Source organism: Streptopelia decaocto (genome assembly GCF_964273445.1).
Source record: "Streptopelia decaocto genome assembly, chromosome: 1".
Classification (NCBI taxonomy): domain Eukaryota; kingdom Metazoa; phylum Chordata; class Aves; order Columbiformes; family Columbidae; genus Streptopelia; species Streptopelia decaocto.
The window spans coordinates 210784627-210801588 of record NC_138663.1 but is presented as its reverse complement, the minus strand read 5'-3'; the positions used below and the strand labels follow the sequence as shown (position 1 = coordinate 210801588).

General features: G+C 53.2%; 1 protein-coding gene across 1 annotated transcript in view; it reads right to left on the bottom strand.

Annotated features, from left to right (window-relative positions):
* Window positions 1–16004, bottom strand: part of CHRDL2 (chordin like 2) — a gene marked incomplete at its 5' end in the record, with an annotated part of 28997 nt that extends 12993 nt beyond the window's left edge. The window contains 6 exons of the mRNA XM_082061489.1: window positions 1521–1576; window positions 2672–2765; window positions 5929–6071; window positions 6893–6986; window positions 7762–7874; window positions 15923–16004. Of these exons, the coding sequence (XP_081917615.1) occupies window positions 1521–1576; window positions 2672–2765; window positions 5929–6071; window positions 6893–6986; window positions 7762–7874; window positions 15923–16004 (582 nt within the window). The remainder of the gene's footprint in view (window positions 1–1520; window positions 1577–2671; window positions 2766–5928; window positions 6072–6892; window positions 6987–7761; window positions 7875–15922) is intronic.
* Between the last annotated feature and the right edge of the window lie 958 nt (window positions 16005–16962).

Sequence of the window (16962 nt, the reverse complement as noted above, 5' to 3'; positions counted from 1 at the left end):
CTCCCATCACACTTGTGCTCCAGCCCCTCACCAGCTCCGTTCCCTTCTCTCAACTTGCTCCAGCACCTCCAGGGCTTTTTTGATGTGAGGGACTCAAAACTGATGTCAGGACTCAAGATGTGGCCTCACTTCTAGATACCTCCTGAGAAACTGAGGACCATTATCTATGCAACCTAGACAGGACCAGAGAGGTAAGGACGGGCCGTATCCTGCCCTCTCACCTGGCTGGCACCAGGAGGGTTGGTGTGGGGCTGCCAGCCAGCAGGACTGAAATCCCAGGAACATCCCAGGCTTCCAAGAGCAAACTGCTGGGACAAGACGTGCAGCACAAAGGGTCCCCTTGTGTCTATTTTGGAGGTTTTATAGGTGGTGGGAGGTGTGACCCTGGCATTTCACCCAGCAGTTAAGTGACCTAATCCCACAGACCTGGCATGGGTCACCCAGCTCTGAAATGTCACCATGAATCAACCCTCGGCAGCCAAGAAGTCACTTTTTCCTTGCTGGGGCTGTCGATACAAACAGCCTCGGGAAAGCACATTGGTGGCCAACTCCAGCACTTGTTGGTCTGTGGGAGCTACACCTGGAAGGCAGGACACCTTTGAGCCCAAGGTAGAGAGAAGACACCATCTCCTGAAGCAAAAGCCCCCAAAGAGAGATTTGGACCATGTGACTCTATGGGTGAGGGTCACATCTGGCTATTGGTCACCTCTGAGTCTGCTCTGTCCCTGTTTCTCAGCTGTTTTAACCCACTGGCCAACCTCAGTCATGTTGGCCAACAAGGTGGAGAATTGCCCAAGATTTCTAGTTCCCACAGGTCTTTTGCTCTTCCAAAGACACCAGAGATGCTTCAGAGGAAGAGGACAAGAGTCTCTCCCTGGTGGTCTGAGGTCTCAGCCTATGCTGATAGCCCTCACCTAGAGTCAACGCCAAGAGAGGATTCAAACAGGTTGCATGGTTCTGATGTCCAAGGAACTGACTACCCTCCTAGAATCACAGAACTATAGAATTGTTTTGGTTGGAAAAGCCCCTCAAGACCATCTAGTCCAACTGTTAACCCACCCCTGGCACTACCCCGTGTCCCTGAGAACCTCATGTCCGTCTGTCCAGCCCTCCAGGGATGGTGACTCCAGCACTGCCCTGGGCAGCCTGTTCCAATGCCCCACAGCCCTTTGGGGAAGAAATTGTTCCCCACATCCAACCTCAACCTCCCCTGGTGCAACTTGAGGCCGTTTCCTCTGCTCCTGGCGCTTGTTCCTGGGGAGCAGAGCCCGACCCCCCTGGCTCCAAGCTCCTTTCAGGCAGTTCAGAGATCAGAAGGTCTCCCCTCAGCTCCTGTTCTCCAGCTGAACCCCCCAGGTCCCTCAGCTGCTCCCATCACTCTTGCGCTCTAGACCCCAGAGCTGCTGTGGGTCATTTCTTTGTAGAAGACTATGGCCAAGGGCAAAAGGCTTTCTTTGAGCTCTTTAAGGGGCCTCTGCTAGAAGCAGTAATCTGAGTTTTAAAATGTAAATGTCACGTACAACACCTCTGTTTAACTGCAGGGGTTCCTCTTCCGCGGACTTCTCCTGTGAGCCATCTGCAAGGGAAAAACATTGTCTTGTGAGAAGCCATGGGCATGGATGAGGATTTGCTTTCTGGGGTCCAACTGACTAAAAGAAGCTCTCTTCAGGTGCTGGCCCGCCTGTGAGGTCTGGAGAGAGAAGAGCTTCCAAGGTGTGATTTACATCACCCAAAGCAAATGGGAGTCATATCCCAAAAACCCTTTTATCCCCACTGACTATTAAGGAGATCTCAGCTCCAAGAAAGATGTGGCCTTGTAGCTTCTGAAGTTAGGCAGCATGAAAACATCCTGGAGGTAGACTATGAGACGTGGGGAGTGATCAGGCATTAAAAAGAAATCCAAAGACATTTCTGAGACAATGACATGTCCCAGATGCACCAAAGAAAATTTGGAGAGAGGAACACAAATTGGAGGAGGCACCTGTAGGAGGTCATTCTGTGTCCATGGCCAGGAGACCACCACGGCCTTCCAGTTTCATAAATATTGCTTGTTTTGAAGAGTCATTTTATGCTGTGGCTCCATTGTTGGCAGGGTATGAACCTGCCCATTCTCTCTTGAGTCTGTCTCATCTGGAGACATGGAGCTGGATTCGCTCCTCACTCTCCCAGGTGTGAGTCGGGGAAAAAGCAGCAAATTCAAGAGTTTCTCCCCCACTCAGAGCTGTGGGAGCAAAACTTTGCCATGCTGTATTGGGGTGGAAGAGGGTTTTTTCCCCTGACTGTCCTATAAACTTCCTTGGAGCAACAGTAGCACACACCAATCTTTACATGGTCCATACAACCACGTCCATCTTGGTGGATGTGTGGTCTGGAGGACTTTGCCCTCCATGAAGGTGACATCTCTTGCATGATGCACCAATGGCAGGGCAAAGAGCTCAGCCCTGGCTGGTGTGTAGGACATGACTAGATGTGGGATGGGAGACATGCAGGAAAAGCAAACTGAGCCCTTGTCTTTTGTTGTCTGGTGGGACCCAGACGGACCAAGTGGCCTGATTTACAACACAGGCTTCCAAAATCATGCAAAAGTGGATTGAAATGGTTCCGGCCAGCTGGTTGCAACACCTCTGTCACCCAGCCCTTGCTCAGGAGCAGCTCCTGGGCCCCTCGTTACCTTTGCAGACCTGGCAGCAGGAATCCGGCACAGTTAGGGGAGAGGAGCACAAGAGCTCTGGGCATGTCACCAAGCCGCAGTAAATCTGGCCTTCCTAGGAGACAGGAGCAAAAAATACATTGTCAGCATCATAAAGGTCATACAGGACCATATATCCCCCATGTTGGGGTGTTCAGCACTTCAAATTGCAGATCTAGCATAAATTCTATAGTTCTTCTTCAAATATCACCCATCACCTAGCGACTGATGAAAGATGAAAATCCATCCCTGCCATGCTCTCCATCCTGTGGAATGCCGCACGGTGGATGGTGTCCTGTCCCAGCATGGCTGGTCCACCAATTGCTCCTGAGAGGAGTGGTCCTCTCCAAAAAGTGCTGCTGGATCTGAAACAGCCACCACACAGCAATAAATTTAGTATAACACCCACCAATTCCAAGTGGAGCAAGGACCTTTCCTCTGGCATCCCCCAGGATGAGGACCTGGAGGAGATGGGTGGAAAAGGGAAGCATGATGCTGAACCCAGGTCCACATCGCAGCTCTTCCCTACTTCTATGTTGGGTTATTTGATAACGTCAGAGCCAAACACACAATGAGAGTGGGTCGAGTGCTATGGGCAGACGTTCGGGCAGTGAACTTCTTCTCCTAGCTTGGTAGTTAGTTTGGAAAACATCATTATTGTAGTGACTCAAGCTGAAAACCATGAGCCAAGGCCAATCTTGACCTCAGTGCATCCCACTACCACTTCAGTCGATGGTTTTGCACCTGTTTGCTGCAGAGTTATGTTTTTGCTGCTTTGCAGAGGGGTAAAAAAGGTCGTTCAGCAGCCCAGTAGCTGCCAGACCTCAACAGCAAGGTCTTCTTCTCCATGTAGCATTTTCCTTTGGGGTATCCCCAAGCTCTCAGTCAACTGAAACCAAGAGGTTAACCAAGGACTTCCTTAGAAAACCAAATCAAAGCATCAGAAAGCCAAAACGCTGTGCAGGGGACATGAAGATGAGAAGAAAGTTTGGTCAATGAGAGGATCTGGTGGAGGTCGCTGCAGACCAAATCCTGCTCTTCACTTTAGGGACCTCCAGGGGGTCCAGATCTGCACAGAGCAGGGTTTGGCCACGCAGCTTCTTCCTTCCTTCTCCTTCAGATCAGCAGCTCATAGCAAAGACCTGCCTCGAGCGGGAAAGAGCAAATGTCATAAAAAGCAGGATTTATCCCAGAGGCTCTGGTCTCAGGGTGGTTTTTGAAGAGGTTTAGACCAGCTGTTCACGCAGCTGTTCTAGCAGCTGACAACATCAGACACAGCCCAGCGAGACCCCGCTGCTGCAAGGCTCCACAGACATCTTCTTATTTTTCTCCCTTCGTATCCAAGGCACTATCCTGCCGAATAAACAGCGGCTGAGTGAAAGCCAGTGCCTCTGAGGGGACACGAGGGTCCACAGGCTCCTGGGATGGTGGCAAGTGGGGTGGGAAAGCAGCGCCAGGGGGGAACGTACAGATGGATTCAAGGGCTCCTTCCTGGTGTTTAGTATCATAGAATTGTTTTGTTTGGAAGAGACCCTCAAGAGCATCAAGTCCAACCATTAACCCACCCCTAGCACTGCCCCATGTCCCTGAGAACCTCATGTCCATCTGACCAACCCTCCAGGGATAGTGACTCCAGCACTGCCCTGGGCAGCCTGTTCCAATGCCCCACAGCCCTTTGGGGAAGAAATTGTTCCCCACATCCAACCTCAACCTCCCCTGGTGCAACTTGAGGCCGTTTCCTCTGCTCCTGGCGCTTGTTCCTGGGGAGCAGAGCCCGACCCCCCCTGGCTCCAAGCTCCTTTCAGGCAGTTCAGAGATCAGAAGGTCTCCCCTCAGCTCCTGTTCTCCAGCTGAACCCCCCAGGTCCCTCAGCCGCTCCCATCACACTTGTGCTCCAGCCCCTCACCAGCTCTGTTCCCTTCTCTCAACTTGCTCCAGCACCTTAAGGCCTTTCTTGGTGTGAGGGGCCCAAAACTGCCCCCAGGATTCAAGATGCAGCTTCACCAGTGCCAACTTTGCCCCCAGCCTGGTTCCTAGATAGGAACCAGCCCCAAAACTGTATAATATCTATGTCTATTTCTATTCCTCTTGCCACCTATCTCCAAGCCACCCAGCTCCAAATTATGCACGAGCACCAAAAGCTCAGAACAGCTATCTTGATATCACCAATACTTCACTGCCAAGCACCAGCTGATGGAAACCACCGTGTACATGCTATTGGCATGAGAGAGTGAGGTGATTTGGGTCCTTTCGCTCCTTTTTCTTTCCTGGCAAAGCTTATTTGCTGCAAGCAAAGCACAGACCGGTGGAGCCTGGTCCCATCCAAGGGCTCTGTATAATGGGTGGTGAAAGCCAAGTCTGCAACCCTCTTCTTTTTTATGGCAGAGACTGGAGCTGCCGTGAGCAGTTCCCCACAGCGTCCAAGTCCAGCGTCAGCAGTTTCTATCCCCCTTCCTCGCTCCCTCCTGAGGAGGAGGAGCTGCTCCATTTATCTCCCGACACTCAGCTCCTGGCACGCGTGGTCTCACGCTCCACACACCTTCGCCATCACAGTCGGCCAGGCTGCCTCACATCTCCCGAGCGAAGCGTTGGAACTCGGTTTCTGACAGTTTTTAGCGGGATTCCAGCCTGCAGGAGAGGGCTGGGCAGAGCAGAGCCAGGGCCTGGCTCAGGGCATTGCTGGAGGCTCACGGAGAAGAAAAATCCCCCCAGTGCTGGCAATCCAACCATAGTGGATCACAATCCATCGCAGAGATGCATGCTGAGGACCACATGGCATCCTGGCCACTGTCGTAGCCCTCAGGTAGGGCAACCAGGACCAGCGAGGAAGATGGTCCCGCGATGGTCCCGCAAAGGTCATTGCAACTTGGTGTGACAGAGATCAGAAGGTCTCCCCTCAGCTCCTGTTCTCCAGCTGAACCCCTCAAGGTCCCTCAGCCGCTCCCATCACACTTGTGCTCCAGCCCCTTCCCCAGCTCTGTTCCCTTCTCTCAACTCGCTCCAACACCTCAAGGGCTTTTTTGATGTGAGGGACCCAAAACTGACCCCAGGACTCAAGGTGCTGCCTCACCAGTGCCCAGTCCAGGACGAGATAACCTGATCATGACGATAAACCATCCCACCATGGGCTGGTACCACTCAATGGTCTTCATGAGGTTTTTAGCCTGGTGGGATATTATTGGGGTGCAGAAGAAGACCCCAAGCCCTCCCCACCTCCCAGGGGCTCTCGGGTAGCTTACGGAGCAGCTGCACTGCACACACTGGTTCGGCTGGCGGCTGGGAAAGAGCTCACTGGTGGTGAACATCTCGCCTTGCTGGTAGGTCGTCCCATTGTATTGGCAAGACTTGACGGGTGCCCGGAGGCCAGAAGGGGAATGTGGCTCTGGAGAAGAAGATGAGAAAGCAACAGGATGAGATCCAGCCCCTGTCTGGCCCTGACATAGCATGGATCCTCAGGAGATTCCCCACCAGCTTAACCCAGAAGGACAAGGAGAACTCCACATACTACAGTTATCACAAAGAAGCAGCCAGGGCATCCCATGGCCCACAGGGATTTATGTGCCTAAAAACTTTTGGAGAATGGGGCTGGCCTGACCACACTGAGCGCAGCACAAAGGTAAAACTGGAAGTCTGACCTCCCGAGATCTTATCCCACGGTACGCCAGAGTTTTGGCAAAGCCAGTCAAAAACCATTGACAATTTAGGAAATTAGGAAAAAATAGGAAAAAAAGAAAAAGTATTTTTAATTTTTAGCTAATTACCTATGGGAGAAATCCTTTAGATCTGACTCCAGATGTTGGAGGTCATCACATCCAGGGGAGAGAAAAATTCAATAATTTCCTTAAAAATATTCGGAAATGTTTTTTTGTTCTTCCTGTATCCAACACATTTTGCTGGCAAACGATATGGATGAAGTGCCAGCTTCTGGTTTGTCCCCGAACTGTGATCTGATATTTAGTCCCCACAAAGTTTCTTGTGATGTGGGGGACTTGGAGAAAGTGGTCTAGTAAAGAGCCCTTTTCTATCAAATAACATTTTTTGGGGGAAAAAAGCAACACAAGCAGCTGTTGCTGCTGTGATACAGTGAGCGCGACCAGACCCAGCATCGCTGCGCAGCTCCAAGCGTGACCACTCAAGTGACTGAAGGTCCCTGTAGGACCGTGGCCACTTTGTCACCCCCTTCCTCGTGGGATGTCCACCTACCGAGACACCGCGGGCAGCACTGCTGGGGGTCCGTGACGGGACTGGCACACTGCAGAGCTGGGCACTGGATCCGGTAGCACCTGATGTTGCCATTCTTGGGAGAGAAAGAGAGAAAGAAGGTTTGGTCAGCTACGTGTTCACCCCTGCATGAGGAAGAAGATCATAGAAGTGTAGAATCATTGTGGTTGGAAAAGACCCTCAAGATCATCGAGTCCAACCATTCCCTCAACCCCATGTCCCTGAGAACCTCATCTCCATCTGTCCAACCCTCCAGGGATAGTGACTCCAGCACTGCCCTGGGCAGCCTGTTCCAATGCCCAACAGCCCTTTGGGGAAGAAATTGTTCCCAAGATCCAACTTCAACCTCCCCTGGTGCAACTTAAGGCCGTTTCCTCTCATCCTGTCACTTGCTACTTGGAAGAAGAGACCAACACCCTTCATGCTACAACCTCTCTTCAGATAGTTGTAGACGTTGTATGGTGGCTCCATTATCATGATGGATTTTGCTGTTGTACCTCACCCAGCCAAGGATGTCTCCATTCCCCGCTCAGATCCTCTTGCCAGCCAGTTCATGGGCTCACCTCTCATCATCGAAGATCATTCAAGGTCCCATAGCAGCCTTGAGCCTCCTCCACCCACAGCCCACCAATGCTACTGAGACAGCTCCCTCACAAGGTCAACCCAACAATCCCAGTGGGACGTGGGGCTTTTTCAAAAGGAAGGAGATTAATCCAACATCCCTACAGGACTGGTAAGGGTTTATCTGCTCGAATTAGACACCAGAACAGATCTGCTTAAGAGCTGCCAAAGCGACATCCCATGTCAGGAGCATCCCCACCACCTCCCGCGGCTCCGTGCGGGGGACGTGCCTCGGAGCAGCTGCAGCGAATGCAATACATCAGCCCCTGCGGCTCCAGGTAGGGGTGCCAGCTCTCGCCCGGGCTGTACTTCTTGCCGTTGAAGTCGCAGAACATGTCCGGCCCTGAAAGTCAACCCAGAGAAGTTAGGTGAGAGAAAGGGATGGTCCTTGGGAGATGCATCCTCGCTCTCCAACGACAGCTCGGTGCCTTCATGCTGTTCCCCATGAGCACCTGATGGCCACATCCCATCCACCAACCCCTAAATTAAATACATTCCCCAAAAGCCATTTCTTTCCACAATTTCTTAGCCTGGGACCCATCTGACCAACTGGCAGCTCCTCTGTGCAAGCTGGACTTCCCTTTGCAGGCAAGGAACATGTTGGGTGGTTTTGAGGCATAAATTAGAGTTGTACCTCTAAAATAAGTCAGTAGAAATGCCCATTTGAAGATGGACAGGTGATTTCAGGGTGATGCTATGGGACTGAATTTTCCCCAGAAGGGCTTTGAGTGGTGGGTGGGGACAGCAGAGCCCGAGTGTAGGAGACATTTTCACTGTTACCCAAAAAAAAGAATTTAAAAAATATACATTTTGGGCTTAGAAACGCATTCTGAAGGAAAACCTTTTGCTCTCCCTAAGAGTTTCAGCTCTCCCAGAGTTTTAGCAGGTCCCTATCAGCGCTCTCCACCTCCAAGCCCCTGGTTACAGGACAAGGCCAGCCTACAGCAGGACAAACCGTGGCCACAATCACCACCAAAAAAACCCCATAGGGCTTTGGCCAGAAAGCCCAATTCAGCCATTCTTAACATTCAAATCAAAAAGCATCACCTGGTTCTGCAGGACCAAGCTCAGACCCTGGTTGGACCTGTAGGAACCTGGACCCCATAACTCCTACCACAGCCCAGCAGCTGCTCCCGCTTACCCATGACGTGTCCCCATCCCCGACCAGCCAGAGGGACGCACCGGGGGTTAAACTCTTTGGTGAACAACCACACACCTGCCCGCATGCGTTATTAGTGGTTTCGGTGCTTACAGCCCCACTAAAACAGGTGATTTAAAAGGTTATGTCATCGAGGGGATTTGAGGTAGTTTGGGCAATGACGTTGCTGGAAGGCAGCAGAGACGTTTACACTCCCTGAAGCATTTATGGGTCTTTTAAAACCTTGTGACACCCTGGGGATGTGGGGAGAGGGGAAACGACTGTTTTCCAAGGCATGGTGCCCAGCTCTTGCTACACAAAGTCAGACAAGCTAGTGGGTGATGACCCCACTATGCTGTTGGAAGGACTCCTTAAGGAATAGTAGAGGGTCCCCAAAATAAGCTCGGTGGCCTTCATCACCCCAATGATGCTAAAAGCCACCCCATGCCCCACTCTATCATCAGGGGCAAAGCAGAGGTTTAGGTAGCGCAGCTGATGTTGTCCCACCTCACCAAAGCTGGAGATGATACCTGCTTAGCACAATTGTTTCTCCCACTGACCAGGCAAAAGAGAAGAAATGGCCTCAAGTTGCGCCAGGGGAGGTTGAGGTTGGATGTGGGGAACAATTTGTTCCCCAAAGGGCTGTGGGGCATTGGAACAGGCTGCCCAGGGCAGTGCTGGAGTCACCATCCCTGGAGGGGTTGAACAGATGGAGATGAGGTTCTCAGGGACATGGGGTTGGATTAACAGTTGGACTTGATGATCTTGAGGGTCTCTTCCAACCAAAATGATTCTGTGATTCTGAAACTCACATGAACACGCTGTGGTGGGCTTCTGACCATCCTGAGGATGAACCCATGTGATGCTCTACCATGGCCAGACCCTGTGGCCATCAGGAAGGGCGGCCCTACGGGTCTGCGATGATCCAGCTAATGGTTGGACTTGAGCATCTTAGTTGGATCTTGAGGGTCTTGATTAAAAGTTGGATCTTGAGGGCCTTGATTAATGCTTGGATCTTGAGGGTCTTGGTTAATGGTTGGATCTTGATGGTCTCTTCCAACCAAAATCATTCTATGATTCTGTGATTCTATGACTCTATTACTCTATGTTTCTATGACTCTATGATTCAATTACGGGTTCCTTCCAACTCAAGCCGTACAGATTTGCCAGCAGCCGTGAACTCCTCAGTGAGTCAATGGCTTCAAGCACATGATTCCCCAAGTTGTACCTTCAAAGGAGGCAGCCACCAGCTGCCCAGACCACCTGGCCCAAGCACAGCAGCGTGGGGCCAGCGTTGCGTCTGCAGAGGTGGGGATTTGCAGCAATTTGGGGGTGGATGCCATCAGAGGGGACAGGCAGGGGCATTTTCCTTCCCCTTCCCTACTCAGACCTTTACATTGTCGCCATAGCTTGCTCCAAACCTCCCGACAAGTCAGCAAACCCATATTCCTGGCCACGCACAACACGAGCTTACAGCAAACCACGCAAGAATGGGGAGCACGTGGCTGGAAACCGCAGAAGAGAGGAAAACAAAAATGACAAAACTGAAATAAAAATAAAATAAAATATTGTTTTGTAAAAGGGTGAGAAAATTGCTTCATTTTCCCCTGCTTGCAGCATCTTCATGAATTACGCTGAGGGTGAAGAAATGGAGTTGCCTTCGTGTGACGCGGGCCCCGCTCGGCTTGCCGGCTCCCGTGCCAGTTGGCTGCGTCGTTCAAACATTTAATCACAAGTGGAGCCCTGGTTTGGGTCCAGCCCTCGAAAGCAGCCTGATTCATGTCTGCAAAGGGCCCGCTGGTAAAATTAAAGCCGACTGGCAGCGCCGGGGCAGCAGCACACACTTGTCCGCATCTCAGTAGCACTTTGCGGCATATTTGGCAAGAGGCACCGTCATTTTTTGGTTAAAAGCAAGCTGAGGATGGATGGAGGGAGGAGGATTAAAAAGCTGGAGGCTCTGGATCATTTTTTCCCATGCCAGGTTAATAATTTCATTTTCAGAGGTCCAACTTTGGATATCTTCCCAATCTTCACTCGGAGTGAAAAGACATTTGTGGCAGCGAAATTGCTCCCGTGCCGTTCAGTCTCCTTATTTATTGCGTCTTCTGCAACAGCATGCTCACAAAAGTCACGTTGTTTTACTGCTTGTTTTCCAGAGAAGGCTCTTGAGCTGTGGAGAGTTTTCAAGGCTGCAGTACTAAAAATCCACCTAGTTTTCCATCCCAAGAACCACACGATCCCTGGGCAGGAGAAAACAGCAGGCCAGCCTGGTCCACCTCACCTTGGAGTCACAACCAGAGCCTGCTGATTGCAAGCCAGAGGCTCCACGCTTGGACGTGGCCCTGTGGGACCTCGAAGGAAGAGCAGAGGTGGGAAGGGGCAAACACCTCCAAGAACACGTCCCACCTTACCAGTTTCTTCCCAAATAAAAGAAGCCCCCAATAAAAGACTTTGCTCTTCAGAGTGGTATGAGCTTTATGAACAAGAAAAGAGTTGAAAGATGTGGAAGTGATTCCTATGCCACCCAGCAGCGAGTCCTGTGGCCTTGTGTCCAGAGGGAGTGGTGGAGCCACCATCCCTGGAGGGGTTGAACAGACGTGGAGTTGAGGTTCTCAGGGACATGGGTTAGTGCCAGAGTTGGGGGAACAGTTGGACTTGATGATCTTGAGGGTCTTTTCCAACTAAAATTATTCTATGATTCTATGAGGCGCTGTGAAGAGCAATTCTTCCACACGGAAGCATCTCTACCTTGCCCACTCCAAAGGTCTCCGCTGGGGACATCACAGAAGAGGAAGGTTTCTCCCTGCCTCCCCATCCAATAGCTGTTTTCTGCCGTGGCTCCAGTGTTTTCTTGGGTGAGGACCACCTGGTTACATCCAAATCATTGAATACCCCAGACCAGGGTCTGGGGCCGGTGGCCTGGACCAGCTCATGTCCATATCTACCTGCTGGAACCACCCTGGCCCAGCTGTCCCCAGGCATTTGTTGAAGCCCACGTTGGCACCTGTCAACACCATGCTGGGGAGAGCACCCACAGCAAGAGCCTGGACACCCCGGGTCAGCGCTCAAGGCGGTACCCAGACCCTGCTTTACTTCGATTGTGATTGTAACTAATTATCACTAATTGCATCCTGGACAGCAAGAAAGGTATGTAATATGAGATGGATCGTGCAAGTGGGAGGATGAGGTAAGAGGGGGTTGTTAAAAAGGGCATGGCAGGGACAAGAAGAAGCAATCAGCCTGAGGCAAAGCCTGGAAGATTCAGGACAGGTATTGTGGGAAGGTCTCCAGCTGCCAGGGGATTTAAACCCCAGCAGAAGCTGTCGCGGAGGTTTTGAGACACTCTATGAACCCACTGGAGCAGCATCTTCATGAGATGGTCTAGAAACATCAATCCATGGTGACAAACTGAATGGAGAAACCTATCCTACGGTCCATTCAGTGACTGCTGATTTTTCACACCATTAGAATGGCTTTGACACCTCTTTAGGACATATCTCAACAGCTTCATACATTAGTCACCAACAAGATGCCATCCTACGTCTTCATGACCTGCTCTAGACCCAGCAAGAGACTATGAACAAAGAGGAGACCCCCACAGCCTTTGTTGAACCATCAAACTGGCCAATGTTGGTCAGACCGCCCCCAGACATCTCCTGGCCTTGGATGCAGAAAAGTCCCCTCAGGCCAACACGTTCGTGAGACCTGTCCCTTGAAGGTCTCCCACCCACTGGTGCAGCCCATTCAACGCAGTGTCTTGCACCCCTCCATGTCCACAGTGGACAAGGACATCCCCATGGGTTTCCCAAGGTGGTGTGACTTGTCCCACTGCCTGGAGACTTTGACCATGGGCCAAAACAAGTCAGATGGTCTCCTGCACCAATCCTGAGCATAGCAGCTGGAACCAAGGTGAGATATTAAACTTGCATGCATGTTAGCTACTGAAATATCATGTTCTGCTCCCAAATCCTCCTTTGGCTCCAGCTAAACCATGCTCACATCACCTCCCTCTGGATATAGCAACTGAAGCTCAACAAAGTCAAGCCACATACATACACATATGTGCAAGACCCTGCCCCAATACCCCCTACTCTCATGGCAGGGTTTTCCAGGCTTGAGCAGCATGTCCTGTTGGGTCATGGGAGGTTTTAAGCTGCTTTTACATCACTTGTTCCATCAGCCCAGGGAACGGCTCCCATTCACACACCCATTACCCAGCTGGGTCTTTGCACATGTAGGATCAACATACCTTAATCCTGACCTTGGAGACATCCCAGGCCAGGCTGGACGGGGCTCTGAGCAACCTGAGCTGGTGAAGATGTCCCTGCTCATGGCAGGGGTGGCACTGGATGAGCTTTGATGGTCCCTTAACCCAAACTGTTGTATGTTTCTATACATTAGAGCATCTCCCCGCTACAGGACACCAAGGAGTCACCAGAGGCGAGTCCCTGCTGCAGGTAAAGCCTTGATTCAGGACTAACAAGGGACTAATGCAAAAGCCTGGAAAGCCCCGTGCCTCAGTTTCCCTAGCAGGCACCAAACTGGCTCCAACAAAGATGCTGCCAAAACATCCCGCAGGTCTCACCCCACTTCTCCCTCTTTTCATCCCACACCACAGGGGTTTCTCCCACCTCTGCGTCCCCCCCAGCTCTCCCCAAGCAGGGCACGTCTGAGTTGGGCTCTCAACCCCGACAGCTTTTTGGGAGGTCACGCACCTGCCAGCCAGCGCCGCGCCAGGCGTGCGGGGGTGTGTTTATGCAAACCAGTTTGCGAGTTTTTAAGAGCGGCCATAAATAAAGTGTAAAAAGCACTGTCTGGTACACAAAGTCCAGGCGCTCCTATGACAGCCCTGTATTTATGAAGGGCTTAAAGTGCAACTTAGCTGCGAAGGGACTGGTTAAAACACACCGGGCCCTTGACATGTGGCATCTTAACGGCTGCACTCACGTCCACATCACTTCCCAAGCACTCGTCTCGCTCACTCCTGAGCTGGGAATCTCTTTTCGGGGCTTTGGGAGCCTGGAAAACTCTGCAGCTCTGCAAACACAGGCTCACAAATCATCATCGAGCATCCCAGGGTGCAGGAGCCAAGTGAAGTCCCGCACCCAGAGCATCCCCATGGGCTCAGCGAGAAGAACATGGGGCCCCGTTTTCATCCACTTCTTCCCAAGGGGATGCTTAGTTGTATAAATTGGGGTGTGCAACCCTCACCTCTCCCTTACCATGGCCACCGGTAGGATTTGCCTTCATCCCGGTCCTTCCTACCTTGGACCACTCAATCCCTCATCACGCTGGATCCGAACTTGTAGGACAGACACATCCCACAAACCACGTTAAAAAGAAATGAAACGGCAGCTTCCAAGCTCCTGGGGAAAACCACTGCCCCGTGGTCTCCAGAGATGCTGGTGTTTAAAAGCCTCCAGCCAAAACATCGTTGCGTGCAACTATTGCCGCTGAATTACTCATAGTGGCCAGGCTGCAGCACATTCGGCCCTGTAACCTGTGCCTCCGATATTTTTTCAGCTGAGAGTGTAAATCCCCTAAAATAGCCTGTTTCTGTGGGCAAATTCTTCTTTTCTGACTTGCCTTCAAGCCTGAGCATTTCTGCTTCTCACCTATTTTTAGCCACGACACTGTAGGTCTCTTGGCTGATGAGCCTGCTCGTAACTAATTTATTCCTGTCTTCGTTCTCCCTGAGTGTTCAGCCCCAGGAAAAATGTGAGGCAGTGAGCTGTGGAGGTGGGCAGTGGGGAAAAGTCCATGATTCGATCAGGACCTTGTCACCAAGACATCCTGTCCTCGGTCACAGAGCATCTGGAGCGCCAGCCGAGCCCCCCAGCGCCGTGGGATGCGCCCAGTGGCAGAGCCGAAGTGATGCAGAGCTGGGGGGTGATCCCAGACCTTCCTGCTCCAATTTTGTCCCTGTCCCACAGTCCCAAGCCTTTTAGCACCATTATAAATCCTGCAAACGGACCCCAGCACTTCCTCCCAAAGCAGATGAACCCGCACTACCCCCATTTATCCCGGTTTATGCCCGATTTAGGGGCTCTGCTCCCCATCAGCAGGTGCCTTCGAGGAGCAAACACCTCGCTTAGCACCTTCTGGAGACATCTCCATCCTCCTCCCAACGTGGGTACCACGGTTAACAAACCAGACCCACATCCTTCGCACAAGAAACGGATGCTGTGGTCTGCTCTCAGTGGTTTTCGATGAGCCCAGGGAAGGGAAAGCAGCCAGACTCACCCGGATTTTGCTCTCCAAAGCTCTGCACAGCCCCATCCAGTTGTCTGCCTTTCCCCCCCAGCACACCCTGCTGCTGGGACAAGCAATCCAGCGCTCACATTTTGGGTTGGCGCTCCAGGAGGACGATTATTTGCCGAGTGCCTAATGCACTGCTGGCAGCGGGCAAGTCATAAATCACCCTAATGCAGCCACCGACAGACTCCGCTGGGATTTCAGAGATTAAAGGGGAGAACGAACGTAGGGACACGACAGGTCCCGCTCTGGTTTGCTCGGTGCTCAGGTGGCTTTGCCATGTTGTAGGGGCCCCCAGAAGCCACTCATGGGGTCCCAGTGCTTTGCCCAAGCCAAACCTGGCTCAAATTAACACCTCCAGCACCTTCCAAGCTGCTAAACAGCCCTGGCCAAGTCCTTCAAGCCCTTTTGTATTAATACAAGAAAGTGCTGAACCTCGTTCCCCATCCCAAATCTTATCTGTCCAAGTCAGTCCACAGGGAGCAACGACAGAACAAGGGGTGCACAAGGGATGGAGAAAAGTCCCCAGCTTTGGTTTGGGGGGGGTCATTTCCCCAAAGTGCCCATGTCCCCATCCACCCTCAGAGGGAAGATGCACCCGTGTGGGGTGGGATCTGTGCAGGGGAAGGGCTGCAATTCAACCCCCTGCCCTCTGCAATTTCTAGCCCATGGGAGAGGGGTCCCAGACCTTCAGCGTGGCCCCACCAGCTCACGAAAACCCAAAGCCCTCTCACCAGCACACACTTGGTGCTGTACATCCCCAGAAAGCAGCGGGGACACAGCCATGTGGCCAACAGCATAGGATGGGTGACCCAGCTTGCAACATAGCCTGGGACACCCTGGCCAGGGAGGACCAGCACCTGCCATGGCAATGAGCCTCCCCGTATCCTTAGCCGTACCCATAAAGTCCCCCCACAACTTCCTGGGGACGCTGATGATGGGGAAACTGAGGCACGGAGGGGCCCGGAGCAGCCGGGAGGGGAGCGGGGGTGACTTACGAGCCCGGGCTCGGCTCTCGGAGGCGAAGAGGAGCAGCAGGCACCGGAGGAGGAAGGCGAGGGGACTCGCCCCGGGAAGCATCGCAGCCCGTGGTCAGCGCCTGGGGGCTTCGGTCCCGATGCCTGCGGGTGTTCTGGTCCCGGAGACCGACGGTGTTTTGCTCCCGGGGATCTCTTGGTCCCGGTGTCGCTGCCCGCGATGTCCCGGTGCTGCTCTCGGTGCGGCACCCAGTGATGTCTCGGTCCCGGTGCTCGGGGTCTTCGCTCCCGCTGCTGGTGCCCGGCGGTGCCGCGGTCTTGGTCCCGGTGTCGGATGCCCCGGGGCCGGTGACAGTGCCCGGGGGTGCAGCGGTGCCGGTGCCCGGGGATGTCGGTGCCGATTCCCGGGGTGTCGGTGCCCTGTGATGCCGGCGTCGGGGGCGCCGGTGCCGGGGATGCTGCGGTGCCGCTTCCCGGGGGTGCCGGTGCCGGTTGCCACGAGTATCGGTGCCCGGGACTGCCGGTGCCGGGACTGCCGGTGCCGGGGGTGCCGGTGCCGGGGGTGTCGGTGCCGGGGGTGCTGGTGCCAGTGGTGTCGGTTCCCGGGGCTGTCGGTGCCGGATCCCGGGGGTGCCGCGGTGCCGATGCCCGGGGGTGTCGGTGCCCGGGGCTGTCGGTGCCGGTTCCCGGAGGTGTCGGTACCGGTTCCCGGGGGTGTCGCGGTGCCGGTGCCCGGCGGGGCTCGTCTCGCTCCGATCAAAGGCGCCTCCTTTAGGGAGAGCCGAGGAGTTTGTTTGTTGGTATTAAAGGCGGAGATGGAGGGGGGCGGGGGGGGAGAATAGACCCGCAGAGTGGTGGGTTGTTGCTTGGTTTAATTTTTTTCTTTTAATGATTATTATTATTTTCCCACTTTTTGGGGGTGTTGTAGGAAATTCCTCGGCGGCGGGAGGGCGGAGGGAGGGAGGGCGGGGAGGGGGTGCGGGAGCCGCAGGTTTAACCCCTGCGTCCCTGCAGCCCACGAAGGACCTGCCGGGATGGGGGGTGACACTAATGGGATGTCA